Source organism: Coloeus monedula (assembly GCF_965178545.1).
Source record: "Coloeus monedula genome assembly, chromosome: 8".
In the NCBI taxonomy this organism is placed as follows: Eukaryota; Metazoa; Chordata; class Aves; order Passeriformes; family Corvidae; genus Coloeus; species Coloeus monedula.
In genome coordinates this window covers 26,395,849-26,418,345 of record NC_138788.1, presented here as the reverse complement: position 1 = coordinate 26,418,345, position 22,497 = coordinate 26,395,849, and the positions used below count along the sequence as shown (strand labels likewise).

The 22,497-nt window shown below is 50.4% G+C and overlaps 3 protein-coding genes across 3 annotated transcripts; all 3 read left to right on the top strand.

Moving 5' to 3' along the window:
• Window positions 1-2,488: 2,488 nt before the first annotated feature.
• On the top strand, window positions 2,489-5,330 carry CALHM3 (calcium homeostasis modulator 3; the record flags this gene model as incomplete). Its single annotated transcript, XM_082285874.1, has 3 exons — window positions 2,489-2,775; window positions 3,676-3,931; window positions 4,869-5,330. The coding sequence occupies 3 exons, from the start codon at window positions 2,489-2,491 to the stop codon at window positions 5,328-5,330; spliced, it is 1,005 nt and encodes a 334-aa protein (XP_082142000.1).
• A 4,397-nt stretch (window positions 5,331-9,727) lies between these two features.
• Window positions 9,728-12,126, top strand: CALHM1 (calcium homeostasis modulator 1; the record flags this gene model as incomplete). Its single annotated transcript, XM_082285788.1, has 2 exons — window positions 9,728-10,276; window positions 11,659-12,126. 2 exons carry the CDS (start codon window positions 9,728-9,730, stop codon window positions 12,124-12,126), a joined length of 1,017 nt encoding a protein of 338 aa, XP_082141914.1.
• Window positions 12,127-17,626: 5,500 nt separating this feature from the next.
• Window positions 17,627-18,669, top strand: CALHM2 (calcium homeostasis modulator family member 2; the record flags this gene model as incomplete). The annotated part of the gene is made up of 2 exons (XM_082286510.1): window positions 17,627-18,169; window positions 18,253-18,669. The coding sequence occupies 2 exons, from the start codon at window positions 17,627-17,629 to the stop codon at window positions 18,667-18,669; spliced, it is 960 nt and encodes a 319-aa protein (XP_082142636.1).
• Window positions 18,670-22,497: the final 3,828 nt, after the last annotated feature.

The following is a 22,497-nucleotide window of genomic DNA, read 5'->3' as shown; positions in this document are numbered from 1 at the left end:
TGAACTCACCCTGCTTTAAATGACCAATTCAAATTTTGGTCCCCAAAGCAAGAGGGACTTCTCACACCTGTACCCACTGCCCTCTCCATCATCTGAGGCAAAAAGCCTACAGCTTAGGTATTTGCTCCCATGAAGGGGCAAGGAAAGGAGCCCCCTCCTTTGCACTGTGTTCTGCAATGCTGAGGCAAAAGCAAAGGTTTGTCCAACATGGCCCTCCAAAAGATGCACTGAGAAACAACAGCTTCCAGCATGGTTTTGGAGATTTGCTACCAAGGAGCAGCTGCCTTCCTCTGAAGAGAATGCCCTAGAGAGCTGCAAGCAGCCTCACAGCAGACTCAGCAGGGTGACTACTCCGCTGGGGACATGGGGCACGTCCATTTGCTGGAGGAGAGGAGAGAGGTTATTTTAATCCTTGTTTCCTGTTCATTTCACCCAAAGAACAGAGTAATCAAATGTGATAAGTTTTGGGAACCATTTTGAACCCTTGTCCATGTCTAGCAATTTCCTTACTTTAACAGGCCTTTCTCTCCCCAGGAAACTCTGAATGTCTTTCTCTGCAAGTTAAGGAATATTCCTTTTCTTCTACAGTTCAACAATTCCATGTCTCAGCTCTGAACCACTGGTGAGATCCCAGTCACAGCAGAGCACAGTGATTACCCTGAGGCATCCTTTACAGACCTCTAACATCCAGGTCAGGAAATGGCTCATGGGAGAAGCAAAATTTCCTTGTCCAGAGGATGTTTCCTACTCTTTGTACATCTTATTTTCCTGAGCTGTATGGAACTGCTTAGCCTTTACTATGTTTTTGCCCAGGAGAGCTGGAAAGACAAAATGATTTTTCTAAAGTAATTGTTCTACAGAGAGTGCACAACACTTTCTGAAGTCGAGTCAGCACATAAATGTAAGCCATTAAACAAGAAACCCACTGAGTATTGAAGCAGTTGAGAACCAAGACCAGCTGCACCCTGGCTAAAAATCAACTATGGAGTTCAGCCAGGGGTCATGATGCCCTGTGGCAGCAATGCAGAGGGGTCCTGATGTCCTATAAAGGCAAAATGGAAACATGAGCTGATTAGCCAGGGGTTTTTGTTGCTGATGGATGAACATTAACAGTCAATTCACTCACAGGTAAAGGAGTACACAAATACTATGTTTGGAGCAAATGTATTTCATTAAAATAACTGTGCGAGTTGCTGTTCAGATTGGAGGAGATGACATTCATCTGTGATTCATCTGTATGTGCCTGTGATCAACAAGTACCTCCTCCCTGCTGATCCCTTTCAACACGATCCCATCAAGGCAACCAGTCCTGCAGTGGGAGCCAACGTGGGCAGAAACCCCAGTGCTGACAGCAAGTGTATTTCAGTGGAGATAATTCCTCTCTTTTTCAACAAAATAGTTAAAAGTAACACCGTTTTTGTCTCCCCCTTTCCTGAGTGCATTTGGAAACCTGAGCTGAGAAGAAATCTGCAAGTGTTTTGAGAGGAAAGCTGGGGAGAGGAAAATTATGTTGAATATGTCAGGAAAAAAACCCAGAACTTCCTTGTGTGGCAATGAGTTGTATTTATCTGTAAAATGAACTTCTGAGACAAAACGATTATGAAGATGATAACCCAGTCCCATGGGACAAAAGAACCAGCTGGTCTGTTTGCATCGTGCCCTCTGATGGGGAGCAAGAAGTGCCCCAGTGCAAGAGCCTTGGACATGGATGTAGTATGGCACAAATATCATCATAGTATATAAAGGAAGCATAGCCAAGAGCAGCCTTTGCCCCCAGGTGCCATGCCAGGCTTTGAAAGCTATTGATTCTCACATCCTCTTGACGAGAGGGTTGGTCCTTTCAGCCCATTTTCATAGGGAAATCTGAGCTTGCAGCCATGCAGTGCATTCGGAGCCAGGCGTGCACTCCCTGCCTTCCCCTATGCCCCACACAGGGCTGGGGACATGCAAAGAGAAGTGGGGCAGCAGCAGAAACACAGAGAAGCTTATTTGACTTACCTGGTTTCTCCTGGGCAGTGAATCACTCAACGGGCTTCAATCAGCAGAGAGCAGCTCGCAGGCATCCACCAATGGCTCTCCACAGAGAGTTACCATCTCCTGGAGGGAGGGACCCAGCACTGCTGGAGGCTGTGACTGGTTGGCATGTGGGACAGCCCTGAAAATGAAAAACAAGGTGGAAAAAAAAGCTGCTGGACGCTGTATCCATCAGCTCACCTAGAAAAGCTACCAACTGCCCTGGAAGACAAGCACTGAGTGAGAGACACATCTGTGAGAAGCACATCTGTGAGAGCCTTGTGCCAGTGGGGAAGCCCCAGCATAGGGTGTGCCCCCTGCCACAGCAGCTCTCTTCCATCCTCATCCTCCTGCTGACTGGAGGCTGAGCTGCATCCGCTGGCCTGTGGCAGCAGAAGGAGGAACAAAGGGAGACAGGCCACTCTGGGCAGCCCAGTGATTTCCCAGGAGGAGCACCCCTGGCCAGAAGAACACAATGGACCGTTTCCGGATGATCTTCCAGTACTTCCAATCCAACTCGGAGTCTGTAATGAACGGGATCTGTGGGCTGTTGGTCCTGGGAAGTGTAAAGATGTACACCAGCTTTGACTTCAGCTGCCCCTGCCTACCCCAGTACAACATGGCTTATGGCTTGGGGATCATGTTTGTACCCCCCATCATCCTCTTCCTGTGCGGTCTCATCCTCAACAGACAGTCCCTGGTGATGCTGGAGGAGTGGAGGCGACCACAGGGCCACAGGAAGAAGGACCTAGCTGTCATCAGGTGGGGTTTGCAGCGGCAATGGCATCCCTCTTCTCACCTCCTGTTTAGCTGTCTCTCCATAGCTTTGATCCTCCTGGTAGATTCATTTTCTTGTAAGCTCATCTCCTGAGACCTTTCCCCACAACCCTGGAGGGGCACAGGTATGGGAAATGGATTTACATCCAGCAGAAATGAAGGCAGTCTCATTCCATCCCAGCAAAGGAGAGCAGGAGTGGCCCAACACTTGGGCTTACACCACCACCCTGGGAAAATGCATTGCTGCTGCCTTGTCGTGCCCTCACAGGGTGTCTCTGGGGGCTTCCATGTGCAAAAAGATGAGACATTTCCTTTTAAATATGCAAAAGCTGTGGCATTTTCATCACAATCATTCTTTACTGAAAGTCTCATAGTCTCCCTCCCTTCACCTGAGTTTTTACTAATTTATAGTGGTGGGAGAGGAGAATCACGTTCCATCTGTTACATACAAAGTTTTATGCAGTGCACAGTTGGCTCAGAGAGGGGCAAGAAAGGCTGCAGAAAAAAAGGGATTTTCCAGGTCGAAACTGATGAGAAAAGGAAGTGTGAATGTGGAAGACAAGGGAGAGCTGACAAAGATCTGTGCATGGGAGGCATAAAGATACAGTCAAGGCAAGCACATAATGAGGGGACTGTGCACTGACTGAGTGCAGACAGCACACAGAGCACTGCCATGTGCTGGTGCAGGTTTCATTGACAGGCAGAACCAACGAAGACATCCCAGAGAAGAAGCATCAGCTGAAGCAATTCTGAGGACAGCCCTGGGAGTCGGTTCCCTGGGTCTGGAAAGACTGCTTGGCAGAGGACAGACCGCATCCCTCAGGGCTCTGGATGAGGAGAAAGCTCCCAGCATTTACCCACTCGCCTCTCTCTCTCCTGCTCCAGGTACATGTGTTCCTCCATCATGCAGCGAGCCATGGTTGCCCCTGTCATCTGGATCATAGTCACCCTCCTGGATGGCAAGTGCCTGATCTGTGCTTTCAGTGGCTCCATGGATCCCGAGAAGTTTGTGGGCTTTGCCAATGTGAGCACGGTGCAGGTACAGCAGCTGCTGGCCAAGGTGCCCTGCAAGGACGATGAGCTCATGAGGAACAACACGTCCCACAAGGCAGTGTCCAGGTACCTGCGCTGTTGGTCCCAGGTGGGTCACTGCTGGCAGAGCCACTCATTTCAGTGAGGTGACCAGGCATGTGGCATCTGCTCCTGCTCTTCCTTGATTTGTCATCACTTCATTGCAGTCAGGCTGGGAGCAAGGCTGCTCTGTGCTTCTTTTTGCCTCCAGATGTTGCTATCCTAAGTGATAATCTTGAGTCAGGTAGGGAAAAGGAAAGAAATGAGGAATGGTTTAATAACAGAACTAGCAGCTTCTAAACCCAGATGACAAAATATATTGTATAGAATACAGATGTCTCCTACAGCCCTATTCAATGTCAAAAGATCTTTCTAACTGCTAACCCTGCAGACAGGACCCACTGTTTTAAGGACAGTGCAAGCTTAGACGGATGAAAACAGCTTGCTCAGGAACAATAGAACACGGCAGAATGGGGAGTGGAGCCCTGACTGGCCTCTGCTCTTGGTATAGGAATGCCAGGTCAGGCATGGGGACCGGTGGAAGGTCATGGAAAACAAGCCCTTCCTTCTTATCAAAGGGAGCTGCCCATAGGCTGGGCTGTCTTCACACTGCCATGAGGACTCCTGGACCCTGGAGTTAATGTAGGTGGCAGGAGAAGATCACTGGAGATAAGGAAAACCCAAAGGGGAGCACTGATGTCCCCCTTCTCTGGGGCACTCCTATGCTCAAAGCAAATGCCTGTCTGCTCCAGGCTAACTTTGCAATCAGTTACCCTTACTGAATGATTCGTGCACAGATAAATATCCTATATTCTCTGGGAGAATTACACCAACCCTCTGAGTGCAGTGTGGGGTGCTGGACTACAGGGGCAGATCAAAGACAGGAGTCCAGATATGCCGCATTTCCCATCCAGCCACACTCCCTGTCTCACTGATACAGGCAAACATCTCGTGCTGTCCTTGTGTCTGTCTTGCTCCTGTTTCACTGCTTCTTCCTTATCACACAGGCACTTGGCTGGAGCATTTTGTTGATCCTTATCATAGCAGCTTTCCTTGCCCGCTGGCTCAGACCTTGCTTCAACCAGGCCACCCTCCTGCAGGCACGTCACTGGAGCAACTACATTGACATAGAGCAAAAGATTTTTGAGGAAACCTGCTGTGAGCACAGCCGGCTCTTTGCTCACAAATGCATCCTCCACTTCTTTGAAAGCATGAGGCAAGAGATCAAACTGCACAGCTGCAGCTTGCCTGGGAAGGGAGAGGGAGCTGAAGGAGAGGAAGATCTTCTCTGGGGCATCACAGATCAAGACCAGGTGAACAAACTTTTGAAAAGGTGGTACTATGAGAAACCTCCCCTGGATGTCAGCCAGGCAACCCAGAGGCATCCCCTGGTGCAAGAGAGATCCCCTCTGCCCTGGGCAGACAGCCCCAGCACTCACTCCAAAGTCCCCCAGCACACCAATGTGTAAAGGGAGCTTTCTCCTGCAGACACAGAGCATTCCCAAACCTCTGCACAAAGCAAGGACCAGCAGGCAGATGACAGTGGTGCTCACACCTTCCTCCAAAACTGCAGCCCCAAAGGCCCCACTCCAGGGCATGCCCGGCAAAACCTCCAAAGTCAGCTAGTTCTGAGGGTCCAAAGGTCCCAGATGCAGTCATGGTTAATGATATTTCTCAGCCAAGGGCTCTGTGGGGCACTTTTGTCATATCAAAGAGTTTGCAGCTTCTTACAGCTGTGATAAAAATGTTCTGGCTTGAGGAAGGATTTAACCATGGCAGCAACATCTGGCTGCGTACACAAACCATTCACACAGATGTGTGAGGAGCTCCTGCCCATTCCAGTGAAACCTGGTTCAAAGGGTTATCAGAGCTGACACAGAAATGATTTAATTGGCAACTCTCTTAGTACCACACCAACATATTTACTCAAAAAGGCAAAACCACCTCCTACATCTTCCCGTCTGCTGAGAGCTCTGGCTGCCCCCAGCCCAGCTGCCAAACTGTTCTGTCTCCCTCTAACAACCTGTCGATACTTCCATGCATTTAAAAAATGAAATATGGCAACACACTGAAATTCATGGAGCAGCAAAACTTTAATTGATGGCACCTCTGAATAGCAATTGGATTGGGCTGGATTTGCAAATGGAAAAGGAGATGGAGGCTTTGTTTAACACAGCCACGGGGCTGTGTTGGAGTTTAGGTAGCTGCTGTAAGCACTGGTGCTGAGCCATGCAAAGGGCACACTGACTCTGCCTGAGAAGTCTGAACAGATATTCTAAACACTTCCCTGCTAGATTTGAATACAAACTGACCTATCCAGAGGATCACCCTTGCAACACCTATTTGGGAATTTCCATCCAGAGTTTCAAACTGTTTGAATGTAACCTTATCTCTGAGCCTTCAATGATAATTGCTTTCTCACCTGCTTTTTCCAGTCCCCGTTGTACTTGGTGCCAGTTTCACTGGTACTTCTATCCAGCGTTGCTGCTTGGATGCATTAAAGTCTTTACTGCAAACTAACCCAGCACAGACACATCTATTCCTCCAGGCTGAACCTCACACTGATGCCCACTTTGTCCCTTGGGGGGGAAGGTGCAATATGGAGGGCTGGGAGGAGGTGGGGTGAAGAAGAAATGTCTCCTTGGGCGTGCATGGATAGGTGGGGCAAGCAGGGCTCCCAAGAGGAAAGAAGAGGGTGGGATAGGGGCAGAGAAACCTGCCACCACATTGGGACTAAATCCAAAATGAGGGATCAAAATGAAAATGCATATTAATTCCCCAAATTGACTTGTCAAGCTGCTAGCAGGTGGGTCACCTCCTCCCCAGGATGTTTGTATGCACAGGCCAGAGAATGAGGAGGTACTGGGCAAAACATTGGGAGGCCAAATAGCTCCATAGCCCACCCATGGGCAGCTGCACCCCTTTGCCCACTCAGGAGGCCCAGTCAGGAACTGCAGGGCACAGAGGGATGGGCTGCAGAGCTTTTCTTATTTGCATAGCAAAATCAGGTCTGGGTGAATCCCTGCACTCCCTTGGATGTGCTAGGAGAGTGCACAGAGCCAGCTGTGGCCCATGATGGGAAAAACACTGTGGTTTTCTCCCCAGGAGCTCTTCTGAGCTCTTACTTGAAATTAGCATTGCACTGTGAATTGTGTCTCTGGATTACTTTTATCAGACACACATCACAAATCTGAGGCTGTGGCTCAGTTTGGACTCACCATTCCACAATAGTCAAATTGGGTATTTTCCTAACACACTCAGAGCAGAGGTCTGCAGCTCCCTTTGCATGCTGCTTTCCATGCTCTCAGGTTTTAAGCCATTCCAGTGTGGCCACAAAATACGAAATGCAAAAAAGGGGAAGAGGAACAGATTTGTTATGTGTACCAAGAGGGAGAAAACAGGAGAGTTTAAGGGTGCTGCCATAGATTTTGCAGGTCTACAAAGGTTCACACGTTGCTGGGAGGGTCTGGTCTGGTCATGGAGTAGCTCCAGTTGGCTGGGGCCACGGGTGTTCATTCCTCCCAGCCTCCCTGAGTCCCCTGCTGCATTTCCTTCTGAAGCCCAAGAACTCTTCTCCTTTGTGGAAAGTGGTACCTGGCACCCCATGACAGGACAAGAGGCAATAAACCCAAAATGAAAGAACTTCCATTTAAACAGAAGAAAACATTGATTTTGAGGGTGATGGAAAGGCTTGCCCAGAAAGTCTATGGCACCACCATCTATGGAAATACTCACATCCCAACTAGATGTGACCCTGAATGTGCTTTGTGCAGGGAGTGGTGGGTGAACCAAAAAATCTCCAGAAGTCTTTTCCCACCAGCTCTATTAGGAGTGTGTACCCTCCTGTGGAAGGTGGGGCAGAGAGGGTCATTCACAAACTTTAGCAGCTCTCTGTCTCTCAGGGCTGTTGTGATGCCAGACCTGCAGATACGTCCAACATCCCCAGGGATCCTCACCTGCCAAGAGCCTGTGAAACAGCAGGGCTGACTACAAAGACAATTTCCCCAGTCACTTCCCAAACTCTCCTGATAGGAACTGCTGCTGTTGTCACATCCCTCCTTTCTATATCCTGCACTGACTGGGACATGCAAAGCCCTCCACGACTCCACACCTCAGAGTCAGTCTCGGTGTGCAGGTGCAGGACCGGGTCCTGGGAGGGACTTGGGCATTCCCCATCTCTTCCAGGACATGGTTTCCAGAGCACAGGTAGGCTGGGGTTGCAGGAGGAAGCATCAGCTCTGCCTTCCCTTGCAAGTCAGTTAGAGTGAATTTTCTGTTGGGAAACTCATGAATACAAAGTCCTCCCTAACACGGCAATATGGAAAGAAAGACCCAGGCATTGTCTTCTATGAGCTCTTTTTGGATTCTCACTGACCTATTGTTGGCTTCAGTGAGAACTGTAGTGCTGTACACCAAGCAGGCTCAGGCCCTTCATTCATGTTTAGTAAAAGGCAGAGTTTTCCTGGAGATCAAAAAGCTCACTGCTTTTTACAGGGTTGATTCATGCAGGCTTTGATGTGAACTGCCCTTCAAAAAGCCACTCGCCAGGTGAATAGAGAAGCCAGTCTGAGCTCTAAGCTAGCAGTGCAATAAGCCTCATTCATATTCATGAAGCAAAATCTCTTCCCGTTTGATGAGATGATGCAATTAACTTCTTCACAGCAGGCAGAACTAAGACTGCTCAGGTATTACCCACACGCTCTGTGCTCACCTCTGCAGTGGCATCTCAGGGTGAGCTCAGCATTACCAACTGAGCCCCAGGGCTGGTGCGGGGCAGACTCAGAACCTGCAGCGCTGACTAATGGTCAAAATGCCTGCTCTGGCTTCCTACCTCTGTACTGGCACACTGCAAAACCCTGGGGGAAAGTAGCTCTCCTGTGTCTTCCATGTAAGCTGTGTACAGCTTCCCTTGGTGACATGTCCTACAGCCACCAGTGCAGTCACACTGGTGTCCAGTCAGATGTATCTTGATTCTCATGACAACAGCTCAGGTGGTACCCGGTCTGGAGGGACTGAGCACTTGCCACCATCTGTTTTACAGCCACCTGTAGTCCCAGTAATCCCCCATCTTTTGGCCAGCTTGAGGGAGCAGCCGAGGGCAACTAGGCTGCTTTGTGAACTGGGAACAGAGATGCAGGAGAACACCAACAACACCATCCACTTATTTTACATTTAGAAGTCAAGCCTGGCCTAACTGTTACCTCTCCTTCCTCTGCTTTTCCTTTCCTGTTCCTTTCCCTCTGCAGAATAAAAAGGAGGTATTTCCCAGTGAAGCAGGTACAGAAGTAGGGGCTGGCAGACCTGAAAGTTGCTTGCCTTAGATGCTGCTGAAGCAAGGCTGACACATGGAGGGAAGGGGGAAGCTCTGGAATCCAGTTTTTCCATGTGTGCCAGCACTGCAGAGGTGGGGTGTCTCATTCAGTCCTGGGAGGAGCACCCATCTCCTGCATTTGCAAACAGGTTCACAGAGGCCAATCAGCCAACTCTGCCCAGGGCACTGAGTGCTCTGGTGAGGACACAACCATGGTAACATCTGCATCCTCCAGCAAAGGGGACAGGTGGCTGGGAGACTGCAGAAATGGGGATGTGGAGAATAATGAAATCAGGTTTTGCAAACCAGAAACAACCCAGGTCCCAGATCCAAAGAAGAGCAGGAGGAAGCAAACTCTAAACTTTTGTAAGCAGCAAAATAAGCAGAAAAAATATTTTAATTTTCTACTTTAAATACTGGGGCTGTAAGAGTGCATGAATGAAACAGTGAACTGCACAGAAACTTGGTGATGCCATGCTTGAAGAGGAAATCTGAAAGAATGAAATAAACTGAGGCCACAGCTTGGACCCTGGTGGGAGAAGGAATCAAGCGAAGATGGACAAGTTTCGGATGATCTTCCAGTTCTTCCAGTCCAACCAGGAGTCCTTCATGAACGGCATCTGTGGGATCATGGCCCTTGCCAGCACCCAGATGTACTCAGCCTTTGATTTCAACTGCCCCTGCCTGCCACACTACAACCTGGCCTATGGGCTGGGCATCCTCCTGGTGCCCCCCTTCATCTTGTTCCTGCTGGGCTTTGTGCTGAACAACAACATCTCCATGCTGGCAGAGGAGTGGAGGCGGCCGCAGGGCCAGCGGGGGAAGGACCCAGCTGTCCTGCGCTACATGTTCTGCTCCATGGCACAGCGGGCCATGATCGCCCCCGCGGTCTGGGTGTCGGTGACACTGCTGGATGGCAAGTGCATCACCTGTGCCTTCTGCACCTCGGTGCCCGTGGAGACCCTGGGCAATGCCAGCCACCCCCATCTCTCCCAGGGGGAGATACAGCGGGTCCTTGCCCGAATCCCCTGCAAGGAGATCTACGACGGGCAGCAGCTCATTGCCAATGAAGTGGCTGTCAGGTACCTGCGCTGCATCTCACAGGTAAGAGGCACCATGGCTGTGCTGTCCCCGGTGGCTTGGGGTTAGGCACTGCCAGCCTTAGCTCATCCCTCAACAGAACCTCCCTGTTGAAATCAAGCAGGAGACACTGGTGACTTCACAGGGATACAAGGTGTGTTCAGACTCAGCTCTGTGGAGTTATGCCTCCAGTGTGGTGCAGAGGCTGTAGCTGCAGGTCATCCTGATAATTGACCCCCTCTCCTGCCTAGGCAGCCCAGGGCTGCAGAGCAGTGACAGCCAAACTGTATGTGTGTTTTTATTCAGAGCAAGTTCAGAAGGGGCTGAGATGGATCTTACTCAGTGGCTGGTGGGCTGTCACCCTCCCCAATAACCCAACAGTTGCTCTTGCTTCTTATTATAACGTGTGCAAGCAACAGGCTGATAACCATCAATGCCACTTGTCTCTGCTGCTGCATGGGAACAGCCAGTGTGTGTTTATTAACCATCCCAGGGAACCACAAATGAAGATGTGCCACTAACCACTTGTCCTGTGCTTAATTGGTCTCAAGCCCTCTGCTCCTGGCCATGCTGGAGACAACATGGTCTGAAACACCTGTCACTCATGTATTCCTGTTTATAAGCAGCTCTTCTGCCTGACCTCCTTAGGGCAGACATTAATTATTATCTCCTTTAAGAGAAATGGAGCCACAGGGGCTTCTCCAAAGACACAAAGCAGATTTTCCTAGGTAGACCCCAACTGGAAAGCATTAGGAGCTGAAAAACAAGGTCCCACATAGAACCTCTCCCCCCAGGTGCTCTTTTAGGGGGCTGCATTTCCAGGGGGGTTGAACCCCATGAGCTCTGCCAGTACAGTCTGGAGGCAGCCTGAGCTGAGACTGATGGTGAACAAGACAGACTGGCTCTGGCTCTGCCTTTATCTCACCCTTCCTGTCAGACCCCATTAACAGGGGAGCTTTCACTGCTGCTCATTCACAGTAGATGTTACTAAGTTCAACAGCTCAGAAAAAGAATTAGACAGCTGCATAAACCAGGGAGTATCTGGAACAATACTGCAAGTCAGAGGACACAGGCTATCCTAGACCCAGGTGGGGCACCATCGTATCGGAGGCAGAACCAAGGGCTGGGCACAGGATTCAGCCCTGGTGTTATTTACGGTCAGTGCTGATGCTCTACAAGGCAAGAAGAGAGAGGTGCTGCCTGTGTCAATGCACTGAACAAAATTCCAGTGCAAATGCACTGACGTGGTTCACAGGGCCTCCTCATCCAACTTTGCAGTGTAAACACAGCCAAATGTCAAACAGCGCAAGTGGAGCCAGGCTTGTCTGCAAACCAGGGGGGTTCTGCTGGCTGGTTCTGCTGGGCATGTGCTCCGTGATAGCTCTGGTTCCCCTTCATCCCTGCAGGCTCTGGGCTGGTGCTTTGTGCTGCTAATGACCACGCTGGCTTTCTTGGTCAGATTCCTTCGGCCTTGCTTCAACCAGGCTGCCTTCCTGAAGAGCAGATACTGGTCCCACTACATCGACATTGAACGCAAGCTGTTCGACGAGACATGTGCAGAGCATGCCAGGAGCTTTGCCAAGGTCTGCATCCAGCAGTTCTTTGAGGGCATGAGCACAGACCTGGTGGCTGCTCGCTGCCACCTGCCCGTGAAAGCCGCTGCGGATGCAGGGGAAGCTGCTGAGAAGCTCTTGGGGATCACCGACCAGGGCACCATGAACATGGCCCTGAAGAGCTGGCACAGATGCAAGCCCCCACTGGACCTCCACCCAGCTGTCCTCCCCACTGGAAATGGCTGGGCAGGAGAAGGGCAACCCCCCACACACCCCTCCGCGCCCCGAAGAGAGACAGCTGCCTACTACAGCTGGGTGTGAGGGGCTGCACAACAGGGCTGTGCAGAAGCAAAATCGTGTTTCTGTGAGATGGGCTGCAGAGAGGGCAAAAGGAGCCAGGGCACAGGCAAGGGCCGGTGCCACAGCGGCTGCAGGGGAACAGGCACCCAACGGGCTCAGTGGAGCTGGTGTGATCCCATCTGCTCTCACATCCCGTCCTACAGCATTGGTAATACAGGTAACGAGTTTTGTGCCAGGAGGGACAATTATGCAAGGCCATGGTGGACGAGCCCTGGGGATGCTGAAGGGTGCGATGTGGCAGCCAGATGTGCCGTGTGTCCCACACCACCAAGCACCAGGTTTGTGTTGTGGCAGTTGCCAAGACAGACACTATCACTTCCTCTCTTCTATGACATGCTCAGCACTGAGCAGTGCATGTGGGTTTAGGCAGTATTAAAAACCCCCTGGTGGGGAAACAAGCTGGGGGTGCCCCTTTCTCCTGCCAAGTTGTGAAACCCTAAAAGATCACATTACCCCTCCACACACTACATCCCCACAGACACACAGCTCCCAAGCCAAGAAAAGCTTTAAAATAAATTTGACCGAAGTAATGAGCTAGTGAAGAGACATCCCATACCACACTACCTGTGACAGAAACAGTGTGGTTGGTGTTACAGGGACTATTAAATGAGGATTCCACAGAGATGCTCCTTGAGGGAATTGTCTGGACAAGGAGAGAAGATACGGCTTAGCAGCAGGGAGCAGAGAGGGGGCCAGGGCAACAAATCTGCCTCAGGACGATTTGTTCTTACAATTTTCCCTGTATCTCTCCCTGACACAAAGACTGTTGTTAAAAACCCACCTGGGTGTTTGTTTAAGGAGCCAAATAAATAATTCAGGCTTACCATTCAAGCTGTGTGCTCAGACACCAGGATTTATAAAAGCTATTTACAAAAGCTGTTGGTGTTTCTTTACTTGGATACGATGAAAAGGGCTGGGAGAGCCCCCAGGCCAAGCCCGGGGTGCTGAGGCTGTGTGAGTTGAAGTGTTTTGCCAGTGCGTGGCTGCCAGCAGCAGCCAGCCCTGGCCCTCAGAGAAGCCGGGAAGTCACTGCCAATGCTACCCAATACAAGGTGGCTGCCCACTTCCATAGAAACTGGGAATGACAGGATGCAGGCCCTCGAGGTGACCATGGAAATTGCAGCCCGGAAGAGTGTTTCCAAATGACCCTGATTTTATTACAAATATGCAGAAGACAAACCCCTTTTGAGGGATGAGTTTTAGCTCTGCCACATCCCTTCCGAGATGTTCATCCCCTTGAAATTTCTGCTGCGGTGTTCTTGTTGAAACAACTTATTATGGCTGACCAGTAACTGAGGTGGCTGTCATTTGCATAAACCCTAATTATCAGTGTGTAACTCCACAGAGGCTTTGGAGAGAAGAGAACAAAGGACCAAACTGACGAGGAAATTCTCCTGGCTGCTGTGAGAGCAGCTTAGCAAGCCCTTAGTCAAGACAGGCTGAATCTGGCCAACTCCCAGGAGAAAGGAGCGTGACATGGTTTGTCATTAATCTTCACACCCAAACTTTAATTAATGCACCTGCCCAGAAGTTAATAGGCACAAAACCTGATTTACAAAGCAAAGGAGATTAAAAGATAAAGGTGGTTTCCACTCCTATTATTTGCAGCTCACTGAGAAAGGCACGCTCAGTGTCCCCACAATGGCGAGCAGCATGGAGGGATGGCAGGCTCCATGGCATAGCCATTAAGGTATCAAAATAACTAGATGCATTTGCAACGAGAAGCTTTTGGACTTTTGATTAAGATTTTTAGAACTAGAGCTTTTGCCCCGTGCAAAAAAATCAGCAGTTGCAGAATCGACACAGAGCAGGCAGGTTCTCCTGTCCGTGCTGGAATTTGGGAACATTGCTTGTTGCCTTTGGGAGGAGAGCCCTTTCAAGGGAACCCTTCCCAAGGAAATCCCTGGGATTTCAGCCGGGCTGCGGTCCCGGTGCTGATCCCAGTTTGCAGCAGCGCCCTGAGCGTGGAGCAAGCCCCAGGGTCCCCACCAAGCTGGCAGGGGAGCCAGCCGCAGGCAAGCACCGAGGGTGTGGGAATGCCGAGGGATGCACCGCACCCAAACAACAGGGAGCAGCAAAAACCCGCCCGAGGACCCCAGATCTGAGGGTAGGAAGGAAAATGGTCCAAAAATCCCTTCAGCTGAACTGCCAGCGCTGGGCTGAGCCTAGACTTGCTCGGGGCGGAGGGGAACGTGGGTGTTGCTGAAGATTTGCCTGTGCTGAAGACATCCTCTGGGGAGGGCTGAGTTTAACCCCGGAGACAAGACAGCAAGGAGGCTGGGGAAGGAGAACGGGGGCCTCCGGCCTCTGCAACAGGCTTGGCAGGAGTTGGAGCTGAGGGACAGATGGTGGAGAGGAGGGAGCAAAGATAAAGTGAAGCAGCCTCGGCTGCCTCGAAAGCATCGCTCAAGCAGAGGAAGCAGCGAGCGGAAAAGTTGAGCCAGGCAGGAATGCACAGCACTCGCCAAAATCAGGCTGTGCCCAGCCCTGCACACATGGCCCCCGGCCCTGCTCAGCCCCCAGCCTGCTGCAGCAGCCCCACTGCTCGGTCCCGGGTAGGGGGAAGCGGAACCTGCCACCCCACAGAGCTTGTGATGCCCCGAAAACCCACGCAGGCGGTGCCTTCCCGCTGGCTCAGCCAGCTCAGCTCCCATGCGCTACAGCAGAAGTTTCTGCCCCTTCCCATGGGACATGGGGTTTCTCCCGCGCTGTTCCTGCCTGCTTAGGGTGGTTCCCACCGGCATGACTCCGGCTGGGGGGATCCACCATTTCCCCTCTGCACCCCTGCAAGGTGCCTCATCGCTCCCGTTCTCCAGGCAAACTCCCGGCCATCCCGGCCAGCCATTGCACATCTGCATCCTGAGTCTCAGAAAGCACGATGTGCTTTTTCCAGTGACTCATTCTCTGAGCTTTTCATTTCCTCTTTTTTTTTTTTTTTTTCTTTTTAAAGGCACAACCTCAGCCGTGCACACAGCAGAAGACAAGCGCCTGCTTTTTTGCCCCACCCAAGCTCACGGCCTGAGAACAACCTCCTCCCTCTTCCCAAAAGCCGACAGCGGAGGGCATGTTTCAAACTGAATAAGGAAGCCTTTCAAACTATTAAGGCTGTTTTCGAAAGCTTCCACTTCCATCAGACCAGCCTCAGCTGCATCCCGACTCCAGCACAGCCAGCCCTGTGTGCTGCTAGAAACCCCCCTGCGACCAGAGCCTGAGTGAAAAACACAGGAGGGGCTGAGAAGGCTCCACAACTGGTTTCATCAACTTTTTCAAGTGAGTTACTTGATTTTTTTCTTGCTTTCATGTGTATTTTGGGGAAAGAAACAGAGGGTCCTAAAATCTTGTCTGCTGCAAACAACTTTCTCTCCTCCCCTTCTACCCAACCCTCTCTCCCAGACCATAACTACCAAGCAGAGGAAGGGTAACCTCATCCAAATGGCCAATACTTCTCTTTGCCAGCTCCTCAGATTTTTGCTTTGTTTGCCAGCCACTGTCAGGAAGGTCACAAGGCCGTGTTTATCAGAGCTGTTTGTGGGTAACTAACAACAGATGCTTGAACTAGAACAAGTTTGTGGGTTTAGCATCTGGCTGCAAATGCGGAGTTCCACCGAACAGGGAAATGGAGGCCTGGCTGCCCATCACATGCTGGCAGTTTTTGGCTGGTCTGTCTTCTTTGCAGAGGGAGTTTTGCATATGGAAAACTGGAAAGCTGCAGGAAGACGTTAAGGGCTGTTTGCGTTTGAACTCAGCAATATCACAGTGTGACTTTAAAGGGATTGCCATGAGTTAGACACAGCAAAGAACAGAGGCCGAATTTCTGCCCCTGTTCCCCTCCCCTGCCCCATGGAGAAAGGGGGATTTGTTAAGGTAGAAGATAAAATGAGGCACAGTAGTGATTTAAAGCACAGTGTATGAGCAAGCCTTGAGCAAAAGACCATAATTAAAGTCTCTCCTGCATGAATGTCCCTGAAGTCTTGTCCCTGCAGCTGGGGGCGGCCCAGGGAAGACTTCGGGGCAGCCCTGTGGGCCAGGGCTCCCAGGTAGCCCCTGATGTGTGCCAGTGCTTCCAGCACTGTGGAAGCTGCCAGACATGGTTAGTTAGGTGCCCAGGTCCTTCCTGTCTCCAGCAAACCCTGGTGACAGCAGTTCCCCTGGGGCCAGTGGGTTTTGTCACATGGGTGAGGGTTCCCAGAGCTAGCAAGGTGCTTGAGGTGTCCTGAGAAGAAACCCTGTGGGGATGCAGGGCTGATGGAAACTCAGCTAAGAAATTAATTGAATCCAGCTTGCAGACAGGATGGGGGAATGGACATCACTGCAGAGAGTGTGGATATATTCCGCAGTTATTTCTCTGCCCTTAAAAAAAATCAGGGCACATGCTTTGCCCTCCTTGTCCCCAAGTGCCTGCAGCCCTGTCAGTGAGGAATAACACAGGCAAAGGGCACCGAAGAGCATTTCTGGCACTGAGGTTGCAGGTTGAGGGGCTCAGTCTCAGGGCAGCAATTAAGAGGCTGAGCTGGGACTGCAGGCCAGGACAGGGAGTACAATTATGTCAACCACCTGCGGGATGGGAGATCATCTGCCACACCTAATCCTAGCAAAAGCTCATGTAATTGCTGTCTCAGCTCTATCAGCATTTGGTGTTTGTATCCGGGGTCATCAAGGTAAGCTCTGCTCTTCCAGAAAGTAACTTCTCTTGCTGGTAGCAACAGCCCCCAAGCATCCCTTCACCCTTCTCAGCAAAGGCTGCTCCTGCCTGGCCCTCCCATGACACATTTCTGTGCTCCCAACTCTGCTGGGATGTCTCACAGCACCCCTTGCTGCCTTCCTCACATACCTGTGTCTATTAATAAATATTAACTCACCAGGTCTAAAGAGGGAGGCAAAAGCCACACAGAGCACCTTCAAAGCAGCACAGTGCCAGCACTCACATGCCACATGTGTCTGGGCTAGTGTGAGTCAGTGGCAGGGCTGGGGACATCCTAGTACCAGTGCTCTGGTCCAGTTTTCCCAGTAACATGGTGTCCTCCTTCATTGCAGGTTTGGGAGATCATCAAGAGTTTGCTAGTGATGCTGACAAGAATTACCTCTGCGGGAGGTGACTAAAACCAAAGAGACGGAAAGAGGACAAACATGCCATTGAGAGGGACAGAAAGAGATGTCCCACCTGTCATCTTTGCTATAGTGAAGCTTTTGGAGGGCTTAGTGGAAAACTAAAATGGCTGAGGTTTCACATATTGCTTAGGCAAAGTCCCTTTTCAGCCCCTTTTGAAATAACCCTGGTATCAGCAACCAGCTCCAGAGACTGGGACACCAGGTGGGAGGAAGGGACATCAGTGAAGGTGTCTTGCTCCTGGAACAGCTCCTTGCACACCAGCTAGCACCAGGCCATTTCACCCCCCAGTGGAGTGTTCCTCAGTGCTGGGGACTGAGCCAGCACGGCCCCCCACTGCAGCACACGGACGAGATGGCCGCCCTCGTCGCTGAGAACTTCCGCTTCCTCTCCTTGTTCTTCAAGAGCAAAGATGTGATGATCTTCAATGGTTTGGTGGCCCTGGGGACAGTGGGGAGTGAGGAGCTCTTCTCAGTTGTTGCCTTCAACTGCCCCTGCTCCCCTGCCCGCAACTACATCTATGGGCTGGCGGCCATCGGTGTCCCGGCCCTGGCCCTCTTCCTCATCGGTGTCATCTGGAACAACCACACTTGGAACCTGGTGGCTGAGTGCCACAAGCGTGGGACCAAAAATTTCTCTGCTGCTGCCACCTTCCTCCTCTTCGGCTCCATAATGGGCCGGGCATCCGTGGCACCCATCACTTGGTCGGTCATCTCGCTGCTGCGTGGGGAAGCTTACATCTGTGCCCTCAGCGAGTTTGTCAAGCCATCCTCCCTGGACAAGTTTCCATCTGAGTATGGGGCGGAGGTGCTGGCCAAGTTCCCCTGTAGAGACATCCCAGCAAACCTCACCAAGTTCAGGGACGAGGTGACACGGAGGCTGAGATACGAGTCCCAGGTAGGCACACCAGGGAGAAGGCCACAGGGAGTGGGTAAGACCACCTTGCCATGTCCTAATGCAGCCTCTCTCTTCTCTCCCAGCTCTTTGGCTGGCTGCTCATCGGCATTGTTGCGGTCCTGGTTTTCCTCACCAAGTGCCTGAAGCACTGCTGCTCGCCGCTGAGCTATCGGCAGGAGGCCTACTGGGCCCAGTACCGCTCCAACGAGGACAAGCTCTTCCGACGCACGGCCGAGGTCCACTCCAGGATCCTGGCAGCCAAGAACGTGAAACAGTTCTTTGGCTTTGTGGCACTGGACAAAGAGGAGAAGGAGCTGGTACAGGAGTTCCCAGTGGAGGGTGTCCAGCCGAGCCCCCAGTGGAATGCCATCACAGGCGTCTACATCTACCGGGAGAACAAGGGCTTCCCCCTCTACAGCCGCCTCCACAAATGGGCCAAAGGGGTGGAAGGGAACGGGCCAACCCCAGAAGGCCACGAACTGCTGTTTTTGGCTTCCTAAGACAGATGTGCACCAGCAGCACTTCCCCAGACTGCCTGGCAGGCCTTCCAGTATAGGTGCACTGGGAACATTCCTCCCAGCAGGATTACTTCTCTCAGCAGGTAAACAGGATTCAACAGCCTCAAGGCAGAGACTAATAAGCAATACCCCGAGCTGGGGAACCCCTCCCTCAGAGACAACAATCTCACTGTTCCCAGAGACACAGGGGAGCAAAGAGCAGATGCAGCCCTTACCTCCAGGCTGCCAGTGCAGCCCACTGCCTGATGCACCAGCAGAAGCCTTGGGGAGCAAGAGATGGGCACAATGTTTCTCACTGTGATTCCTGCAGTCCCACTTGTCACCCACACAGCAGGGTTAGCCCCAGCCACCCTATACACCTACTTGTTTTATTGACATTAATATCTTACACACTTGTGCGATGCCTGTTACACAGGCAGGTCCCAGAGCACTTTACAGACTTTACAGCGCAGGGAAAAGATGGAAGCAGGGGGTAAATTCCTGGGGCAAGGAGGATGCAATAGCATCTGGGAAGGAATGGGTGAGTAACATAGCCACACACCAAAAAACTGAGAGACTAAAGCAAGAGGAATCACAATATTCCTGGTATTCAGAAAGGCACTCTGTAATTACCAAGTCGAAATTTGGGTAGGACAGCAAACTCCCTTTGTTCTTACTAAAGTGCCTGGCAATCTCTAATGAACCCAAATGGTCACCACCATGAGTTTATAAACCCAGAGGAGGCACCATCAGCAGAACAGTTTTGGGGCAAGGTAGCGAGGTGGAGACTGAGAGGAGTCAGTACCCACAGTGAGCCACACCACTGTCTGCAGCTCATTGAATTTCTCATCCAGCCATTGGATAAGAGTCCTTTGTTTGGGTTGCAAGCTGCAGGAAGACCTCAACCAGAATTAGCTTTCCATATAAGTATATATAAACACACATATAGTGTATGTACAATGTAACCATAGTTAGTCAGTTGCATTAATGGAGCATCTTTCTCTGAGGGGCAGGGAATGACAAAGCTGCCAGCCCAAAGAGCACATTACATTCACCCATCTGCTGCACTGGGACTGCAGCCCTGGAGCAACAAGGGACAGCAGGAACAGGATGGGGAAGCAGCCCTCTCCCTACCCATCTACCACTGAATTTTCTAAAACTCTTTCCACTGCCTTAATTGGCCCCTGGAGCAGAAGGTCTCTTTTATGGACTTGGCCATACTCTGGGAAAGCAAAACCAGAAAGGTGTAAAATTACTACCCTCACCATGACACCGTGTGACTATGGCTTCACGGCTGCTCCTCTGGCATTGCTCAGTCCCTTTTCTCCCAGGGGTCAATCCTGTGTACCCAACACTGTTTAAAGAGCTGCCACGACAGAGAAGTTTGTTTTTTCTACTTGAACTGTTTTGTTACAGGTACAACTTCCTTCCACACTGTGCCATTTACCAAAAAGCCTTAAGTTGTTCAAAAAACAGCTCAAACCCACAGAACTCAGAGGGGCTTGCACACAAGGAGATTTGAAATAAATTATTAAATGAGAGTTATTTCTCATTGCCTTATGATTTTTTTTTCAGGGGGGCATAAAAGGCATAATTTAACATTCTCTTTGAACTCAAGGACTGGGAACTTATTTTTTCTTTGTATTAAACATTCACATCCTCTCCTATCCAGATCATTCTAGAATGTTTTAAAGTATTACCACATATTACAAGTTAGTAACAAGGCTTTTTAGTTATTCTTGCAGTGAGTAGCACAAATCTTGTATATCAGGATACACAATTGCAGCAAAGGAGAGAAAATTATTTAGAAAGCTTTTTACAAGTATGGTATCTTGCAAGAAAGAGCTGGAGGGTATTCCCTCACATAAAGAGGCTGGAACACCGCTTAGTGGGTGAGGCATCCCAGGATCCCTGTTCAGCCTCTCTACAGATTTGCTTAGCATTTGTGGGAAGGCTTGGCTCCCAGCCTCACCATCAACTAATCCACAGAAATAATCAGATGGAAGTTAAATGAAATTGCATTAACTCAAGATGAAAGGGAGTTCATTTGCATTTCTTCTCACTGGCCCTCGAGTGCGAACATGCAGATGCACACGCCACCCCCACACAGCCAGCAGACACAAGGTAACTTGCTGAAACAAAGCACAGTTCCTCTTACTTCCTTTATTTCCTTTGCCTTCCTCCTTGATAGTCCTAGTTATTCCTTTGAACCACCTCCACTCCGCTTCCTTCTCTTCCCCTTCTCTCCTTTGAAGAAAAGGGGCAAGACACATAATGCTCGAGAATGGATTTTTATCCTAAGAATAAACCATGAGCACAAACCATCTTTTGTTCTGTTTACATCCCTTCTCTCCTGCATTAAATCCACTCTCTTTCCATGTGCTGGGATGGGCTAGGGCCTTGTCCAGCTTCTCTGTTTTCCCTCCCTCTTGTTGGAGAGGCATGTTTGAGTGGACAGCTGTCAGTGAGGAGTGGAGTAAGACACTGCACTCAGAAATTTGTTTGCAATTGCAGGGATTTGGTTTTTCTCCTCTCCTCTGCCACCCTGAGCATGGTCCCCACTGAGACAGCCCCAGGCTTCTGCCTCTCCTGGCACATCAGCACCCTCAGGAATATCCCTGCTGTTCCTGTCACCCAATGTCCCCCAGTGACAATGCTGAGGTGAGGAACACTAACCTACACGGTTTCACACACAAGCACAAGCAGCCAGGTTGGATTTCTCACTGAAATGCCAAGAGGGAAATTGAGCCACCTAACTTACTGGCATGCTGGACCACACAAGCTGCGAGCTCACACTCTCTGCTTTTCCTCCAAAGAACGACAACAGTCCCATCACAGAGCAGCCCACAGGTCACAGCTCCCAGCAGTAGGATGGGTTCAAACCAGGCTTCACCAGTACAGAGAATTACACACAGGTCTTTCACTTTTCCTGCCAACTACAGAGACTGTAATTGCCCCAGCAGGGAAGAAGAAACAATACCTCTGAGGGATCTTGGTTTCTATTGCAACGCTTATTTACATGTTCTATTATGCAACTAATTAAACCAAAAGAAAGAGCTACCATCATTGAAACTGTGTTCTTTAAAAAAAGAAGCAGTTGCTACTGCATGTTGCAATCAGCCTCCTCCACTACAAGACCATTAAGCAAAATCTGAGTACAGCACCCTGCTCTCCCTGGGGACAAGAAGTGAAATGACTTGTTTCTGGATCCCAAAGGACTTGGGAAAGAAATAAATGCTGAATCATGCAGCCTCGCCAACACTGGGCATTCACAGAGGCAGAACAGCTGGGTCCTGCAGAGCTCTGGTTTTGAGTTTAGAGTACAGTGAGTAAAACTCTTCAAGTTTGGTACTTCAAAGCTGGGCATCCACTCGCTAGTGTCTACACTGGATAACCACACCTGTTTGCATACCCTGTTTTTCCCCTTGCCTCGAGTTCTTCCTCTGTACAACATGCCTGATCACATCCACATCTCAGTGAAAAGTCACAATAATACAGAATTGTAAGGATATGGACCATAAGGCACTGACATCACTGACAGAGCTTTTTTAAGTACCCAAAATACTGGGCTTTTTCCAAGCAGAAGGTTACATTGGGATGACTCTTTTTCAGCTCAAAAAACCACTTCTTTCTTTGACATCAGTGATTTCTCTTAAGAGACAATGACTACTGAAAATCATTATTTTTTCTGTCATCAACCCCTAGCAACTTGTTACAACAGATGTTTGCCCAGAGAGGTTGTGAAGCCTCCAGTCTTGGGGAAATCAAAACCAAACTGGGAGTGCACCTGAGCAACCTAGTCCTGCTGACCCCTCCTTTGAGCAGGAGCTT